This window comes from Phocoena phocoena, chromosome 3 (genome assembly GCF_963924675.1).
Source record: "Phocoena phocoena chromosome 3, mPhoPho1.1, whole genome shotgun sequence".
Taxonomy (NCBI): domain Eukaryota; kingdom Metazoa; phylum Chordata; class Mammalia; order Artiodactyla; family Phocoenidae; genus Phocoena; species Phocoena phocoena.
Window position 1 is genome coordinate 61,522,016 of NC_089221.1, and position 17,411 is coordinate 61,539,426.

The 17,411-nt window shown below is 41.7% G+C and overlaps 1 protein-coding gene across 9 annotated transcripts in view; it reads left to right on the forward strand.

Annotated features, from left to right (window-relative positions):
• The window catches only part of PDE8B (phosphodiesterase 8B), a 252,699-nt gene that overhangs the window by 225,911 nt on the left and 9,377 nt on the right, over nt 1-17,411 (forward strand). For 8 of the 9 annotated variants that reach the window (XM_065874637.1, XM_065874639.1, XM_065874643.1 and 5 more), the window contains 6 exons: nt 1,231-1,307; nt 2,774-2,938; nt 5,421-5,466; nt 5,879-6,014; nt 6,921-7,119; nt 11,555-11,772. In XM_065874637.1, coding sequence (XP_065730709.1) covers nt 1,231-1,307; nt 2,774-2,938; nt 5,421-5,466; nt 5,879-6,014; nt 6,921-7,119; nt 11,555-11,772 — 841 coding nt within the window. The remainder of the gene's footprint in view (nt 1-1,230; nt 1,308-2,773; nt 2,939-5,420; nt 5,467-5,878; nt 6,015-6,920; nt 7,120-11,554; nt 11,773-17,411) is intronic. The other variant, XM_065874644.1, reaches the window with a different exon arrangement.

A 17,411-nucleotide genomic window follows, 5' to 3' on the forward strand; every position in this document is an offset into this window, starting at 1 on the left:
TAGGCCACATAACCACTAGAGCAGCTCAGTTTCAATAGCTAGGTCACTTTTAGCTGCTATCCTTCAGGTCACAATGGGAAACCTGAGCCTGAGGGAAGTGGCTGAACTAGCAAGGACCAAAGACTCTAGGGATAAGATGTATAATTCATAGAGGAAGGTGGACAGACCACAAGGCATGCAAGGGATTGGGACCAAGAACGTGAAGGAAGAAAGTGGACTGAAATTTTTCCCGATGGGCTGAGGGTGTAGATAGATGAAGAGGGTATCCATTTTAGAGGATAATGGATGAGGGCATTTCAACTGGATTAGTTCAGTTTTCAGAATAGAGTTTGAGATGGGATCATCCATTATCTCTCCAGAGCATGGGAGAAGTGGAGGCTGAAGAGTATAGAAGGGCAGCAATGGTGGCTGCTCTGGCAGTGGAGATGGCTACAAAGATGGCTGACCGGCAGGCAGGCTCTGCTGACATCGGCTACATTAAGTTATCAGCTCTATAACATGCGAGTTCTATTCCCTCCTGCCTGCCTCTCAGGGAGGGGTAGGAAGATCTGATGAGAACAATGCTTTTAAAATAAAGCTTCTACCTTTTGGATTTTGAACCACATGTAAAGATAGGACATTTTAGATGGAGAGGATAATGGGTGAAGGAATTTCAACGGGATTAGCTCAGTTTTTACAGATGAGAGCTAGACCCACCGTGGGCTCCTGGTGCTAAGAACCTAAAGTCTTAGGAGTGCCTGGCCCTAACTCAGAATTAGAGGCGCTCGTTCTTCTGCCCACCCCACCCTGGCCACAGATCGTGCCTCCCCTCCTACACTGCAGTCATCCAGTTACCCAGCCTGTGGCTGAGGACTGAAAGTGACGGAACTGCCCAAGTTGGGCTTTAGTGACTTACGGGAAAGTAACTCCTGGGGGATCATTAGGCTGTTGGGATGAGGCCTCCGGATCCCATCAACCTTCTCTGAAATCCCCCTGTGGACCTGAGACTCACAAAGCCTTCCTGTCATCAATGTTCCAGGCCAGACCACCCTTTCCGGTCCCTGGCAAGTAGTGGCTGAGCTCTCAGCCTTTTAGGACTAAGAGACGGGTGAATTCATTGCTTTATGGGGAGCAGTGGAGGACAGCAGTCCTGTGGGAATCAGGCCCCCAAGTCCGTGCAGGGTTCCTTTGCTGCATTTAAGCACAGCTGAGCCACCAGAACCAGATACAACTTTCTTGACTTCTCTCCAGCACCAAGCCTGCAGAATCGTCGCTACCCATCCATGGCAAGGATCCATTCCATGACCATCGAGGCTCCCATCACAAAGGTGAGTATCAGCTGCTGCCCCTACTCTGCAATCAGGGCCACTGAACACTAGGCTATATTCTGGAGATAAAGTGATGAATGGCATACTAATACCTATATCATGGAGTTTACAGTCTAGTAAAGGAAACAGATATTAAACAAATAAGCACATAATAAATACGTAGTTATAAATTGCAATGACTGCCGTAAAGGAAAAGAACAGGTTTCTATGAGGGAAAATTAGGTTAGGGCTCTTGTTTGGTTGGGTGAGAGGGCTGGTCAGGGAGGGTCTCTCTGTAGAGGAAGTAATGTTTGAAGTAAGACCTGAAGGATACAAAGATGTTAGGAGAAGAGGATTCTAGGCAGCAGGCACAGCAAGGCATGAGCACTGAGGTGGGAAAAGGAGGGAATGGAGCAAATGAGGACCTGAAAGAAAGTCAGGTGTGACTGGAGCTTGGAGAGCAGAGGGGAGAAATGGTGACATGGAGTTGTGCCGGGCTCAGTTCATTCTGGCCAATAGAGCTGTAATAAGTTTATATTTTAGTTCATGTGCAATGGAAACCACTGAAGAGTTTAAAGTAGGGGAGTGACATGATCAGATACGTTTATTGAAAATAACACCAAGCTGCCATGCAGAGAATGGACTGGAGATGGCAAGAGTGAAAGAGAAGAGGACAGTTAGGGACCTTTTCCAGAGTTCTAAGCAAGAAATTGTGTTAGCTGTACTAGAATTAGAGCAGTGGAGGTGGAGAGAAATGAGTAGATCAGGAAATGTTTGGGGGTAAATTCAGTTCGTCTTGATGATGAATTATACTGTCAGGTAGGGAGAGAACTGAGGGAAAGTGATATGTCAACCAGGGCCTCCCAGGGTTTTGGTTTGAGCACAAGATTAATATGTTTTTTTCACGGCAATGTAGAAACCAGAGGAGTACAGCTCTTGTCTTTCATTTTCTGTCTGGTTTACTTGCTTGCTTTGCTTTGGGAAGAGGAGAGCAAGGTGTGAGTTTAGTTTTGGATATGTAAGTAAGATATTCCAATAGATATGTCAAGCAGGCAACTGAATATATAAATCTGAAAGTCAAAAAGGAGTTCAGGGCTGGGATATAAATTTGAGAGTCCTGGGCATGTGGATCGTATGTGTCCAAAGTCCTGGAAATGAAAGAGCTCATCTCTGAAAAGACTGTGGAGTGAGAGGAAGGCCCAGCACTAGTCTGAGGAACTGCAACCTGTAGAAGAGAGCTAAAGGAGAAGGATCAGCAAAGGAGCCTGAGAAAATGTAGTCCCTGAAGTAAGAGAAACACTGGGATAGGGTGGGATGAGACGCATGCTTCAGTATAAAGAGGATGGTGCCGTGGAAGCACTGGTCATTTTGAACAGTAAGATGTGTTATTATCTGATTTCTTTTGGATTCTAGGCACATGAGTGAGTTTTGAGAAGAAGAATCCTAATGTCCTCAAATTGATTCTTTCTCTCTCTTTACTTCCTTAGGTTATAAATATAATCAATGCAGCCCAAGAAAACAGTCCTGTCACAGTAGCAGAAGCCTTGGACAGAGTTTTAGAAATTTTACGAACCACAGAACTGTACTCCCCTCAGCTGGGTACCAAAGATGAAGATCCCCACACCAGTGATCTCGTGGGAGGCCTGATGACTGTGAGTGATGAGGAAAAACCAGAAATGCAGGACAATGTTAAGTGCACGCCAGAGAACATATAACATGTAACATATAAACTGTTACCTTTAGGTGTAGAAATACCTACTATATGGGCTAACATCAGCATAACCAGAAGCAGTTGCAGGAGCACAAATGACTAATTTGTCCTCTGAATTTGTACTACAGTAAGGAGTAAATAGTTGATTGAAGGCTAAATATCACAATGGAGCCCTTTTGTACTTCTTCCCCTTGACCTGGTATAGTATTCCATTGAGGGTTATGGCTAGCCTTCCTTGGACCTCAGGCTCTTTATATAATGAAAGCGTTGGTACTTAGATGACAGCACTAGTTTCCAAAATCTTAGCTGTAGAATTCTTTCTTTAAATAAAACCTTTATATAGAGTTCCCTTTATAATCAATAAAAGCAGAGTGGAGCTGCTGTGGCTCAGTATGCGGAGGGGAGGAGGAGCCGCCCCATGCCGGCACTCCAATACCACCATTTGTAACCACTAAAAGTAGCTTATTTCTAAGGAGTCATCCTGTTCTAGTGTTTTTGCTGTGATCTATTTGGCTGTAATCATAATCTATCAGCAAGTGAAGAAAAATGAGAAAATTCAAATTATTCATTTGTGCTCCCTATTGGAGACTGAAGCTGGAAGAATTCTTTGGGAGAAAAACAAAGTCCAAGAGTCATCGAAGAGTTTTACTTTGAAGTTTTCTGTCTAGTCCTGCCACCAAATGCTGACTGTTGACTGGCTTTCTGGTCCATCCTCCTTGTTCCTACTAAAGGTTTCTGGTGAGCCTGTAATTTGAGTGACCTCCTGATCCTTTTGAGCCCCTCGGCTGGCCTTGGTTGCCCGATCCCAATGCAGTGTAGACTTTAGTTCTAAAGAACACTGGCAAGGTGTGTGTGTGTTTGCCATCTGCAAACACATGAATGGACTTAGAGATAATCATACTAAGTGAAGTAAGTCAGACAGAGAAAGACAGATATATCAATTATATGTGGAATCTTAAAAAGTGATACAAATGAACTTATTTACAAAGCAAAAATAGATTCACAGACATAGAAAACAAACTTATGGTTACCAAAGGGGAAATGTTGGGGGGAGGGTGGATAAATTAGGAGTTTGGGATTAACAGATATACACTACTATATATAAAATAGATAAACAACAAGAACCTACTGTATAGCACAGGGAGCTATATTCAATATCTTGTAATAATGGAAAAGAATCTGAAAAGGTATATATATATATATATCTCCAAATCACTTTGCTGTGTACCTGTAACTAACACAACATTGTAAATCAAAAATACTGCAATTAAAAAAAAAAAATAGAACACTGCCAAGGGTCTGTCAGGAGGCTGGCCACTGCAGAGCTGCAGAACCATTCTGGTTCCTAGAACAAGTTATCTGCCCTCCTTTCCCCTGCTGCCATACCATGTTGGGCTTCCTCTCCAGGTAATGCTGTGAGGAACCAGTACTAGATTCCACCTGTTTTATGTAGCATTAGGGAAGAGAAGAAAGAAAGATTAAGAACAGAGGAGTTCCTTGTGATACCTGCCTTAGAGGCAGGAAGGTTATGGCCATTGTTACTTATCAGTTTATCCAGTTTTGAAAATTAAGCTCTTGGCCTAAAGATCCAGAGAGTGACTTCAGGAGAGCCCTTCATTAATACTTTAAACCTTAGCACATACTTTCTGAGGATGGCAAATAAGCAATTACAAATGGCTTTTAAGCAGAGGTCTAAATAATTAGGTACTCGGGGGTACAAGGTAGAGGGCAGGAAAATGAGATGCAAGAACAGCTGGGGACTAAAGTTCACGAGCTTACTAAATGGCAGAACATCGAAATTCTGTTCACTCCCTTATGCTGCCCTTCCAAAGACCTCAAATCCAGAAACTTCCTTTAAAGGCTAACAGTGACAGTGAAGCTCATGTTATAAGACAGAAACTACAGCTGGAAAAGAGTTAATTTAGATGTTAGTCAAAAATTAGCCCAACCTTTTAAAGGCTTTACATTAAATCATCCCCCAGATGTGGCCCACAGCTTTGGCTCCCCAGGATGCAAATCTAAGAACACAAGAATAACACAGTCCTTGTGAGGGTAATTGGGGTCCTTTCAAATTAACATGCACCCGAAGCAAGATCACTTCTGTGATTTCATTATGTGGCTTCAATATGCAACAAGAGAAAGATGGCATGAGAACAGAGCTAACTCACAGTTCAGGTGTGAGACCTGAATGCAGTCATAGCCACTTAATTCTCAATTCTCCATCTCCTGGGGCTAACAGCCTTGGAAAGGAGAGTATCCACTGTTTTGTAGCCATTGTTCTCACTTGATTTTGAGCTTCAACTTGGAGTTCCAGATTGACTGGGTTATTCAGGATTCAAATCTCTTTGGCTAATAAAAGAAATGAGAGAGTAATGATAATGGCATATAAAGCATGCTTCTCATAGCATCTTTCTTTATTCCAGGATGGCTTGAGAAGGTTGTCAGGAAACGAGTATGTGTTCACTAAGAGTAAGTTGTCCTCTATCCACTTGTTACTGATAACCTGTCTCTGGCCTTTTGTCTTCCTCAGTGTTGTGATTATTGTTTGGGAAGGGCCTTGGTGATACTTCCTGTTCGTCTCATTGGAGTTTAAGCATCTCTATGGTCTACATTTGAAACCAGGCCTCCTAATATAAATTACTTCTCTGAGCGCTGTCAGAATAAGAATTGTAAATCTCTCCATATTTAAACAGTTAAACTGAATTATTTTTCTGTTGGGGGGTCCTGAAGTTTAATAATGTAAGAGAACCCTGAAGGGAAGAACTTCTTACCCCTGGAAGTTCAAGACTTTCTTTCTAGTAGCAACCATGAAGATGACAAATGCTCAGCAGCACTCAAGATTCCACAGTTACCCACCTTCCTGCCCCATCTGTTTGCTCAGATGTGCCCCAGAGCCACAGTCACCTTGGGATGCCAGTAACCATCAACGATGTCCCCCCTTCTATCGCTCAATTACTTGATAATGAGGAAAGCTGGGAGTTCAACATATTTGAATTGGAAGCTGTGACACACAAAAGGTATGTGGCTTCTCTGGCTGTAGGCAGGGGGAGGATTGATGGACACACTCAAGACTTTCACATCTGGAAACTTTGAGGGAGATGTGAGTCCTTGCCACAAGTGACCTCCCAGGTTCTGCTTTTCATGCCATGCTGGAGGAGTGTCAAATGCGCGGAGAGACTGTGGCCCCTTGAGTGAGCTCCTTTATGGAGAAGAGGGTATTGGAGGCTAAGATGTAGGATCAGCCTGGTGATACCCAGGATGAAGAAATACTGAGTGTCTTCTTCAGATCTACCCAGGTCATTCCTTTGCACCAGTAAGCCAAGAGTTCTAAGTATTCTTAGCCCCAACCTTGTTGAAGTCCCACCTTACAAAATGAGTTTGAGAGCACTGTAGACTTTTCTTTTGATCCATCCTATAGGCACGAGAAAGATTAGATAACACAGAGAGTCCTCTTCTATTACAGAAGTCCATTTTCTTCCAGGGGTGTTGGATGTGAACGATAACTATAAATAAGTAACTTAATTCTAAATGACATGGCTTTGCTGAACCCACACAAGCCATTCCTTTTGTCCTTAAGCTCAGTAACTTCCTCAGGGGACACAGGAAGTGCAAAGCTTATGTGGAAGCAGAGACAGAGAGGGACTGTCAGGGACCTCTCGGTTGTTAGAGCCACTGAAGGGCAGATGACTTAAGACAGTCTAGAAGTCCTTTGGATTAACCACCATGAGGCACCTAGTTTTAAAGAAGTGGCTAGTGAGGAGGAGGTGCTCTATCACCTTCTAATTTGGAGACGACATATTTTTATACCCCTGTGCCTATGAAGCATCAGGAAAGAAATGACTCAATTTCCCAGTAGCTTCAAAGAAAGCAGCTTCTGGAGCAGTGAATACAATGAATCAGAGGTTTTTTCCCCTGTTTTCCAGGCCATTGGTTTACCTGGGCTTAAAAGTCTTTTCCCGGTTTGGAGTATGTGAATTTTTACACTGTTCTGAAACTACCCTTCGGGCCTGGCTCCAAGTGATTGAATCCAACTACCACTCCTCCAACGCTTACCATAACTCCACTCATGCCGCTGATGTCCTGCACGCCACTGCCTTCTTCCTAGGAAAAGAAAGAGTGAAGGTAGAATTTTGATATCACAATCTAGTTACCTGCATAGATTTTAGAGATCTAAGAACTCAGTCTTAATTAATATGTTAGGCAAACAACTATTTTAGAACCAATTTTGAGTTTTTGAACTACCAAACTGACTGGTCCTTTTGGTGTTGTAAAGACATGGCATTTCCTCCTAGCCCTCCCTTCCCACAAATGCTTAAAATAATAATTTATGCCACTGTAGAGACTCTTTTACATGTCTGGCTGATCCATGAACCCATTCTCCAAATGTTCACTAGGAGCCCTTTGTGACACTGGGTTAGAGGACAGAACTTAATTATTATAGCAAATGGTTACTAGGTCTGGAGGTTAAATTTTAGGATCAGAATTTTGTCATTGGTATATTACAATCCAGACAGTAGTGAGCCATTCAGCATCCTACTGATTTACATACATATATATGTGTGTTTTGTGTAGGTATGAATGTGTATATCTGTATATTAATGACTTGTATAATTCTGCAAGAGTTCCAAGTTCCTTAGTCTTAGAAGTCAATACTGTCATTTACAGGTGCTGATTTGTAGGGCAGTCCTATGTATACCCCACGGATAGCTGGCAAAAGATCCCCATCTCCCCTCTTCCCCAACTACCATCACTTTCACAGTGAAGCTTGTAATTCCTTGGCTACAATTAGAAGTGAAGCTTAGAATATAGATACCCTTGGGACAAGTGCTGTATAGAGACAGGTTCACATCAATCTGCAAATGCTTAACATTCAATCATTTTCTGACTTAGTCTTAAGACCCTAGGTACTTAAGGAGACAAGTGGTAGTGGGATAGGCAGACAGAGCAGAAACGGCACCAAAATGGGGAGGGCGAATGTTCCCTTCTCAGTTTTGCCAAAGACTGATCCTGGCATTTACTTTCATCAGCAAGAAAGCAGAGTGTCATTCAAGAATGATGGTTTGGGCTTCCCTGGTGGCGCAGTGGTTGAGAGTCCGCCTGCCGATGCAGGGGACACGGGTTCGTGCCCCGGTCTGGGAGGATCCCGCATGCTGCGGAGCGGCTAGGCCCGTGAGCCATGGCCGCTGAGCCTGTGTGTCCGGAGCCTGTGCTCCGCAACGGGAGAGGCCACAACAGTGAGAGGCCCATGTACCACACACACACACACAAAAAGAATGATGGTTTTGAAGATTTTTGTTTCCTACTTTTAAAAAAGGTGATATCACAGGTGATAACAGCCTATGTTTCTATAGTGCTTTTCTTTGAGGGGCTCAGATACTTCCAGATTCCTACTGCAGGTTCACATTCCTCCATTTTACGTTACATGAGATATTATACAGCTTAGGTTGCACACTGCCAAATGAGGACAGGACCTGGGCATTAACGCTGAGACCAAAGTGACCTATAGGCATTGCAGCCTTGAGTTAAAGACGAACCCCACTTAAGGAGAAGCACTCTAGAAAAATATAGATTAAATGCTTGAAAAATGATGGAATGCTTAGTCACTTTATTATCTCCTTTCCTCTCCCTCCCCTAAAATAAGAAATTTTCTTTAAATTGTTTGTTCTGCTAGCACATTCAGAGTCTGATTGAATTCTCAAATAGCAGCAATACAGACAAGTCTAAGACTAGATACAATATGCTTATAATCCAAAAGACATTTTCTAAGAGGCCAAAGAATCAGAAAATTTAGAGCTGCAAAGAACCCTGGAGAATTGGGCTGGAAGGGACTCCTGAAGTCAGAGGTTTAGTAGCAGCCCAAGATCACTGGTTAGTCCACCATGAGGTGCTTCGAGTGGGATTTATTCCTGAGGTGTCTTTCACCAGACCTGCTGCCACTGACGAAGAGAGTCAGAAAAATGTTTTTACCAAATATCCATGTCATCTGTCACCCCTAATTTCTTTATAAGGCTAAAATTCTTAATGTCACTATGGCATAGCTCCACATCCTCAACCCAGCCACATAGATAACATGTCCAGAGCTGACATTCCCCTTCAATTTGTTGCACACCCTATCCCCTTCCCACTCTTACCAGTTCCCAAGAACCACTGCAAGTGGAGAGATCAGGATAGCCAGAATTCTTTTGTTATTCTCTGAGTGACTATTTGTCCTAGAAAAGGAACTGTTTGAAAGGCTAATCTAGAATGGAGTCCATTCTGGCCAGTCTGCTTCAGGATGATCCAAATCTATTCCTGCTGGTTAAAGGAGGAAAAAACTATACAGAAATGTCTGCACCTCCAAGGCTTTGGGGAACTTCTCCTGCCGTGGGTTTGGTGGGGAAGTTTTCTTCCACAGACAGTCCCTCCCTGCCATGGGAAGAGCCTTGCTTCTCCCATCTGCTAGTGAGCAGCCGGATCTTCTTTCCCTGCCTCCCTGCATTTCTTATCAGACATTGCATTATTAGACAGTGCCCACCAAAACTGCAGGGCATGGCCCTTTATTGGTATCTTTGTAAAAGCTCCAGGTCTACATCAGTGTAAGTTGGAAGGAAAGACATGTCTCGTCTAATGCTATTGTTGTCTATTCCACTTACTTGAATCTATGTCATTGAAGAATTTAAAAATAAATTGGCCCCGTACTCCAAACAAGATTGAACATACTCCAAGAGCACTAGCTGGAGGCCCAAAGTTTGGCCCTCCTGGGTCCTCACTGCACAGGTAGAATCAGTGAGAGTGGAGGCCAAGTCAGGGCAGCTCTGGATTCTGACTGTACCTGTGGGTTACCATGGCCTCTCCTAACCAGCAGCAAAAGGGCTAGGCATGTTTGCTTGCCCTGGGCATTACAAAATCAGTGTCCGAGAAGAGCTGAAAAGAATGGCAGCAACTGCTGTCCCCCCTCAGGAAACCGGTTCATGTGGACTAGAGGCAAGCCAGGATTGCCCACCAGCTCCAGGAGGTCAGGATTGGAAATGGAAATGGCTTCCTTCTGGTAGGGACAGCTTTCAGGAAAGTTTTCAGGGCTGAGCTTCAGATTCACTGTTCCTTACCTATTAGCATCTGAGAAGCAGCTTGCAATTTTTTCTCCCACAGCCTAGGAAAGCAACTCAGGAAAACCAAAAATCATGCCCACCCCTCCAGCCTCATCCTGGGGGCCAGTTTCCGCCTCACTCACTACCCTTCCGCCACAATGATGCTCTTTAAGTTTCCTGAATAAGCCACTTCGTTTGTTTCACATCAGGAGCATCATATAGGCTGATCTTTCTGCCTGGATTTCTCTCCCTTGCCATTTTTTGCCTGGCTAATTCCTGCTTATCCTTCAGGTTCCAGCATAAAAATCACTTAGAGAACCCATTCTTGCCCACCCTCTGGACCTGCATTGTCCATAAGTAGCCATTTGCCACATGTGGCTACTTACATTTAATTAAAATTAAATAAAATGAAACATTCAGTTCCTCAATTGCACGCACACTTCAAGTGTCCAGGAGCTGTAAGTGACTAGGGATTACGATATTGGACAGCCCACATACAGACATTTCCATCACCACAGAAAAGTTGAACGGACGGCACTGCCCTAAACTAGATCAAGCCTCATGGTTACACTCTCAAACCACCTGTACTTCCCTTCTTAACCCATCTCACAGTAAGTTAATTTCGTTTGTGTGTTTCCTTATTTGTGCCCTCTCCAGTAAACTACCAACTCCATTAGTGCAGGCTATGCCAGTATAATTCATCACTGTAACTCCAGCACTCTGCATGACAGCTGGCACCCAGTAAGCATCCAATAAATGATAACTAAAGGAATGAATTCATAAAGTACAGTGTCTCTTATATAACAGTAGCCCATTTGACAACTTCCTCCTAAAGCTGTGAGCTGAAAAAACATTTGTATCCCCTGATGCTCTGGTTTGTGTTCTTTAACTACATAATGACAACATTAGAAAGACGGTCTCCCTTTTAGCCTTTCCCACCTGCTAGCCCAGAGCTGAATTGTGTTCTTCACTGTAACAGCCCCCTTACCCTCAGTTTTCCTGGGAAAATTCTTCTTGCCCGTGATCCTCTTGTGTTGCTTGGCTGTAATCCTTTTATCTTTGTGTGAAGAGTTTTGTTGTATCTGTGCCATTTACTGCCATACTCTCAAAATCTTTTCAGAAGTAGGCAAATAAAGTAACACTTGTGATCCTAGGCCACTTTCTTCTCTATCCACTCACAGAAGAGAGTCATGGCAATATGCCACACAGCATACATTTGAAAAGGCCTGTTCGGCATCCTCCTGCAGAAGAACTAGAGTGAATGAACTCTGGAGAAAGAATTTAGGTATCCATAACTGCTACTCAGATTTCTGTTTCCCTCCAGATAATCCACAGTACGGCAAGGTGATTTGATATACCCTAGGTGGCCTCTTAACTTCTAGGAAGTCAGAGAAGGACCCCCTGGCTCATCCCCTCCAGAGAGACAGGGATGAGTGAAGGTCTCCTACATCCAGTGGGTAATGCTCAACCTTGCCTCTCCCTGACCCCAGGGAAACCTCGATCAGCTAGATGAGGTGGCTGCCCTGATTGCTGCCACAGTCCATGACGTGGATCACCCAGGAAGGACCAACTCTTTCCTGTGCAACGCAGGCAGTGAACTCGCCGTGCTCTATAATGACACTGCTGTCTTGGAGAGTCACCACACAGCCCTGGCCTTCCAGCTCACGGTCAAGGACAGCAAATGCAACATTTTCAAGAATATTGACAGGTTTGTGTGCTCGGGCTCTTGTGCTCAGGTTTGTAAAATGTAAGTGGGAAACTCAGTTTTCCCTAACTTCTCCAAGTACTTAGCTTCCTCTTAGGGGGAAGGCTGTACCATTCTATCAGACAGTAAAATAATAACCTTATAAACTGAACTGTACTTTTTAGACTGTTCATCTTTTTTTTTTTTTAACATCTTTCTTGGAGTATAATTGCTTTACAATGTTGTGTTACCTTCTGCTATATAACAAAGTGAATCAGCTATATGTATACATGTATCCCCATATCCCCTCCCTCTTGCGACTCCCTTCCACCCTCCCTATCCCACCCCTCCAGGTGGTCACAAGGCACCGAGCTGATCTCCCTGTGCTATGCGGCTGCTTGCCACTAGCTATCTATTTTACGTTTGGTAGTGTATATATGTCTATGCCACTCTCTCACTTCATCCCAGCTTCCCCTTCCCCCTCCCAGTGTCCTCAAGTCCATTCTCTAGTAGGTCTGCATCTTTATTCCTGTCTTGCCGCTAGGTTCTTCATGACCTTTTTTTTAAAATTTTATTTTAGATTCCATATGTATGTGTTACCATACGGTATTTGTTTTTCTCTTTCTGACTTACTTCACAGTGTATGACAGACTCTAGGTCCATCTACTTCGCTACAAATAACTCAATTTCATTTCTTTTTATGGCTGAGCAATATTCAATTGTATATATGTGCCACATCTTATTTATCCATTCGTCTGTCAATGGACACTTAAGTTGCTTCCATGTCCTGGCTATTGTAAATAGTGCTGCAATGAACACTGTGGTATGTCTCATTTTGAATTATGGTTTTCTCTGGGTATATGCCCGGTAGTGGGGTTGCTGGCTTATATGGTAGTTCTATTTTTAGTTTTTTAAGGAACCTCCATACTGCTCTCCATAGTGGCCATGTCAGTTACATTCCCACCAACAGTGCAAGAGGGTTCGCTTTTCTCCGCACCCTCTCCAGCATTTATTGTTTGTAGATTTTTTGATGATAGCCATTGTGACAAAACTACTTATTGTAGTTTTGATTTGCATTTCACTAATGATTAGTGATGTTGAGCATCCTCTCGTGTTTGTTGGCAATCTGTACATCTTTGGAGAAATGTCTATTTAGGTCTAATGCCCATTTTTGGATTGGGTTGTTTGTTTTTTGATATAGAGCTGCATGAGCTGCTTTGTATATTTTGGAGATTAATCCTTTGTCAGTTGCTTCGCTTGCAAATATTTTCTTCCATTCTGAGGCTTGTCTTTTCGTCTTGTTTATGGTTTCCTTTTCTGTGCAAAAGCTTTTAAGTTTCATTAGGTCCCATTTATTTTTATTTCCATTTCTCTAGGAGATGGGTCAAAAAGGATCTTGCTGTGATTTATGTCATAGAGTGTTCTGCCTGTTTTCCTCTAAGAGTTTTATAGTGTCTGGCCTTACATTTAGGTCTTTATTTTGAGTTTATTTTTCTGTATGGTGTTAGGAAGTGTTCTAATTTCATTCTTTTATGTGTAGCTGTCCAGTTTTCCCAGCACCACTTCTTGAAGGGTCTGTCTTTTCTCCATTGTATATTCTTGCATCCTTTATCAAAGATAAGGTGAACATATGTGCGTAGGTTTCTCTCTGGGCTTTCTATCCTGGTCCATTGATCTATATTTCTGTTTTTGTGCCAGTACCACACTGTCTTAATTACTGTAGCTTTGGAGTATAGTCTGAAGCCCAGGAGCCTGATTTCTCCAGCTCCGTTTTTCTTTCTCAAGTTTGCTTTGGCTGTTTGAGGTCTTTTGTGTTTCCATACAAATTGTGAAAATTTTTGTTCTAGTTCTGTGAAAAATGCCATTGGTAGTTTGATAGGCATTGCATTGAATCTGTAGATTGCTTTGGGTACTATAGTCATTTTCACAATGTTGATTCTTCCCATCCAAGAACATGGTATATCTCTCCATCTATTTGTATCATCTTTAATTTCTTTCATCAGTGTCTCATAATTTTCTGCATACAGGTCTTTTGTCTCTGTAGGTAGGTTTATTCCTAGATATTTTATTCTTTTTGTTGCAATGGTAAATGGGAGTTTTTTCTTAATTTCACTTTCAGATTTTTCATCATTAGTGTATAGGAATGCAAGAGATTTCTGTGCATTAATTTTGTATCCTGCTATTTTACCAAATCATTCATTACTTATAGTAGTTTTCTGGTAGCATCTTTAGGATTCTCTGTGTATGGTAGGTATCATGTCATCTGCTAACTGTGACAGTTTTACTACTTCTTTTCCGATTTGGATTCCTTTTCTTTCTTTTTACTCTCTGATTGCCATGGCTAAAACTTCCAAAACTATGTGGAATAATAGAGGTGAAGGTGGACAACCTTGTCTTGCTCCTGATCTTAGAGGAAATGGTTTCAGTTTTTCACCATTGAGAACGATGTTGGCTGTGGGCCTTTCATATATTGTCCTTTATTATGTTGAGGTAGGTTCCATCTATGCCTACTTTCTGGAGCATTTTTATCATAAATCAGTGTTGAATTTTGTCAAAAGTTTTGCGTGCATCTATTGAGATGATCATATGATTTTTATCCTTCAATTTGTTAATATGGTGTACCACATTGATTGATTTATGTATACTGAAGAATCCTTGCATTCCTGGGATAAACCCCACTTGATCATGGTGTATGATCCTTTTAATGTGCTGTTGGATTCTGTTTGCTAGTATTTTGTTGAGGATTTTTGCATCTATGTTCATCAGTGATATTGGCCTGTAGTTTTTTTTTGTGGCATCTTTGTCTAGTTTTGGTATCAGGGTGATGGTGGCCTCGTAGAATGAGTTTGGGAGTGTTCCTGTGCTATATTTTGGAAGAGTTTGAGAAGGACAGGTGTTAGCTCTTCTCTAAATGTTTGATAGAATTGGCCTGTGAAGCCATCTGGTTCTGGGCTATTGTTTGTTGGAAGATTTTTAATCACAGTTTCAGTGTCAAGGCTTGTGATTGGTCTGTTTATATATTCTATTTCTTCCTCGTTCAGTCTCAGAAGGTTCTGCTTTCCTAAGAATTTGTCCATTGCTTCCAGGTTGTCCATTTTATTAGCATATAGTTGCTTGTAGTAATCTCTCATGATCCTTTGTATTTCTGCAGTGTCAGTTGTTACTTCTTTTTCATTTCTAATTCTGTTGATTTGAGTCTTCTCCCTTTTTTTCTTGGTAAGTCTGGCTAATGGCTTATCAATTTTGTTTATCTTCTCAATAAAACAGCCTTTAGTTTTATTGATCTTTGCTATCATCTCCTTCATTTCTTTTTCATTTATTTCTGATCCGATCTTTATGATTTCTTTCCTTCTGCTAACTTTGGGGGGTTTTTGTTCTTGTTCCTCTAATTGCTTTAGGTGTAAGGTTAGGTTGTTTATTTGAGATTTTGTTTCTTGATGTAGGATTGTATTGCTATAAACTTCCCTCTTAGAACTGCTTTTGCTGCATCCCATAGGTTTTGGGTCATTGTGTTTTCATTGTCATTTGTTTCTAGGTATTTTTTGATTTCCTCTTTGATTTCTTCAGTGATCTCTTGGTTATTTAGTAGCATATTGTTTATCTTCCAAGTGTTTGTATCTTTTACAGTTTTCCTATAATTGATATCTAGTCTCATAGCATTGCAGTCGGAAAAGATACTTGATTAGATTTCAATTTTCTTAAATTTACCAAGGCTTGATTTGTGACCCAAGATATGATCTATCCTGGGGAATGTTCATGAGCACTTGAGAAGAAAGTGTATTCTGTTGGTTTTGGATGGAATGTCCTATAAATATCAATTAAGTTCATCTTGTTTAATGTATCATTTAAAGCTTGTGTTTCCTTATTTACTTTCATTTTGGATGATCTGTCCATTGGTGAAAGTGGGGTGTTAAAATCCCCTACTATGATTGTGTTACTCTCGATTTCCCCTTTTATGGCTGTTAGCATTTGCCTTATGTATTGAGGTGCTCCTATGTTGGGTGCATAAATATTTACAACTGTTATATTTTCTTCTTGGATTGATCCCTTCATCATTATGTAGTGGCCTTCTTTGCCTCTTGTAATAGTCTGTATTTTAAAGTCTATTTTTGTCTGATATGAGAATTGCTACTCCAACTTTCTTTTAATTTCCATTTGCATGGAATATCTTTTTCCGTCCCCTCACTTTCAGTCTTTATGTGTCCCTAAGTCTGAAGTGGGTCTCTTGTAGACAGCATATATATGGGTCTTGTTTTTGTAACCATTCAGCCAGTCTCTGTCCTTTGCTTGGAGCATTTAATCTATTTACATCTAAGGTAATTATCAATATGTATGTTCCTATTACCATTTTCTTAATTGTATTGGGTTAGTTTTTGTAAGTCTTTTCCTTCTCTTGTGTTTCCTGCCAAGTGATGTTCCTTTAGCATTTGTTGTAAAGCTGGTTTGGTGGTGCTGAATTATCTTAAATTTGCTTGTCTGTAAAGGTTTTAATTTCTCTATTGAATCTGAATGAGATCCTTGTTGGGTAGAGTAATCTTGGTTGTAGGTTTTTCCCTTTCATCACCCTTAAGTATATCCTGCTACTCCCTTCTGGCCTGCAGAGTTTCCACTGAAAAATCAGCTGATAACTTTATGGGAATTCCTTTGTATGTTATCTGTTGCTTTTCCCTTGCTGCTTGTAACATTTTTTCTTTGTATTTAATTTTTGATAGTTTAATATGTGTCTTGGCATATTTCTCCTTGGTTTATCCTGTATGGGACTCTCTGTGCTTCCTGGACTTGATTGACTATTTTCCTTTCCCATGTCAGGGAAGTTTTCAACTATAATCTCTTCAAATATTTTCTCCGACCCTTTCTTTTTCTCCTCTTCTTCTGGGACCCCTATAATTCGAATGTTGGTGTGTTTAATGTTGTCCCAGAGGTCTCTGAGACTGTCCTCAATTCTTTTCATTCTTTTTTTTCTTTATTCTGCTCTGCGGTAGTTATTTCCACTATTTTATCTTCCAGGTCACTTATCCGTTCTTCTGCCTCAGTTATTCTGCTATTGATTCCTTCTAGAGAATTTTATATTTCATTTATTGTGTTGTTCATCATTGTTTGTTTGCTCTTTAGTTCTTCCAGGTCCTTGTTAAGCATTTCTTGTATTTTCTCCATTCTATTTCCAAGATTTTGGATCATCTTTACTATCATTACTCTGAATTCTTTTCCAGGTAGACTGCATATTTCCTCTTCATTTGTTTGGTCTGGTGGGTTTTACCTTGCTCCTTCATCTGCTGCATATTTCTGTCTGCTTATTTTGTGTACCTTACTGTGTTTGGGGTCTCCTTTGCGCAGGCTGAAGGTTCACAGTTCCTGTTGTTTATGGTGTCTGCCCCCAGTGGGTGAGGCTGGTTCAGTGGCTTGTGTAGGCTTCCTGGTGGAGGGGACCAGTGCCTGTGTTCTGGTGGGTGGGGCTGGATCTTGTCTTTCTGGTGGGCAGGACCGCATCCAATGGTGTGTTTTGGGTTGTCTGTGAACTTAATATGATTTTAGGCAGCCTCTCTGCTAATGGGTGGGGTTGCATTCCTGTCTCACTAGTTGTTTGGCATGGGGCATCCAGCACTGGAGATTGCTGGCTGTTGGGTGGAACTGGGTCATAGTGTTGAGACACAGATCTCCGGGAG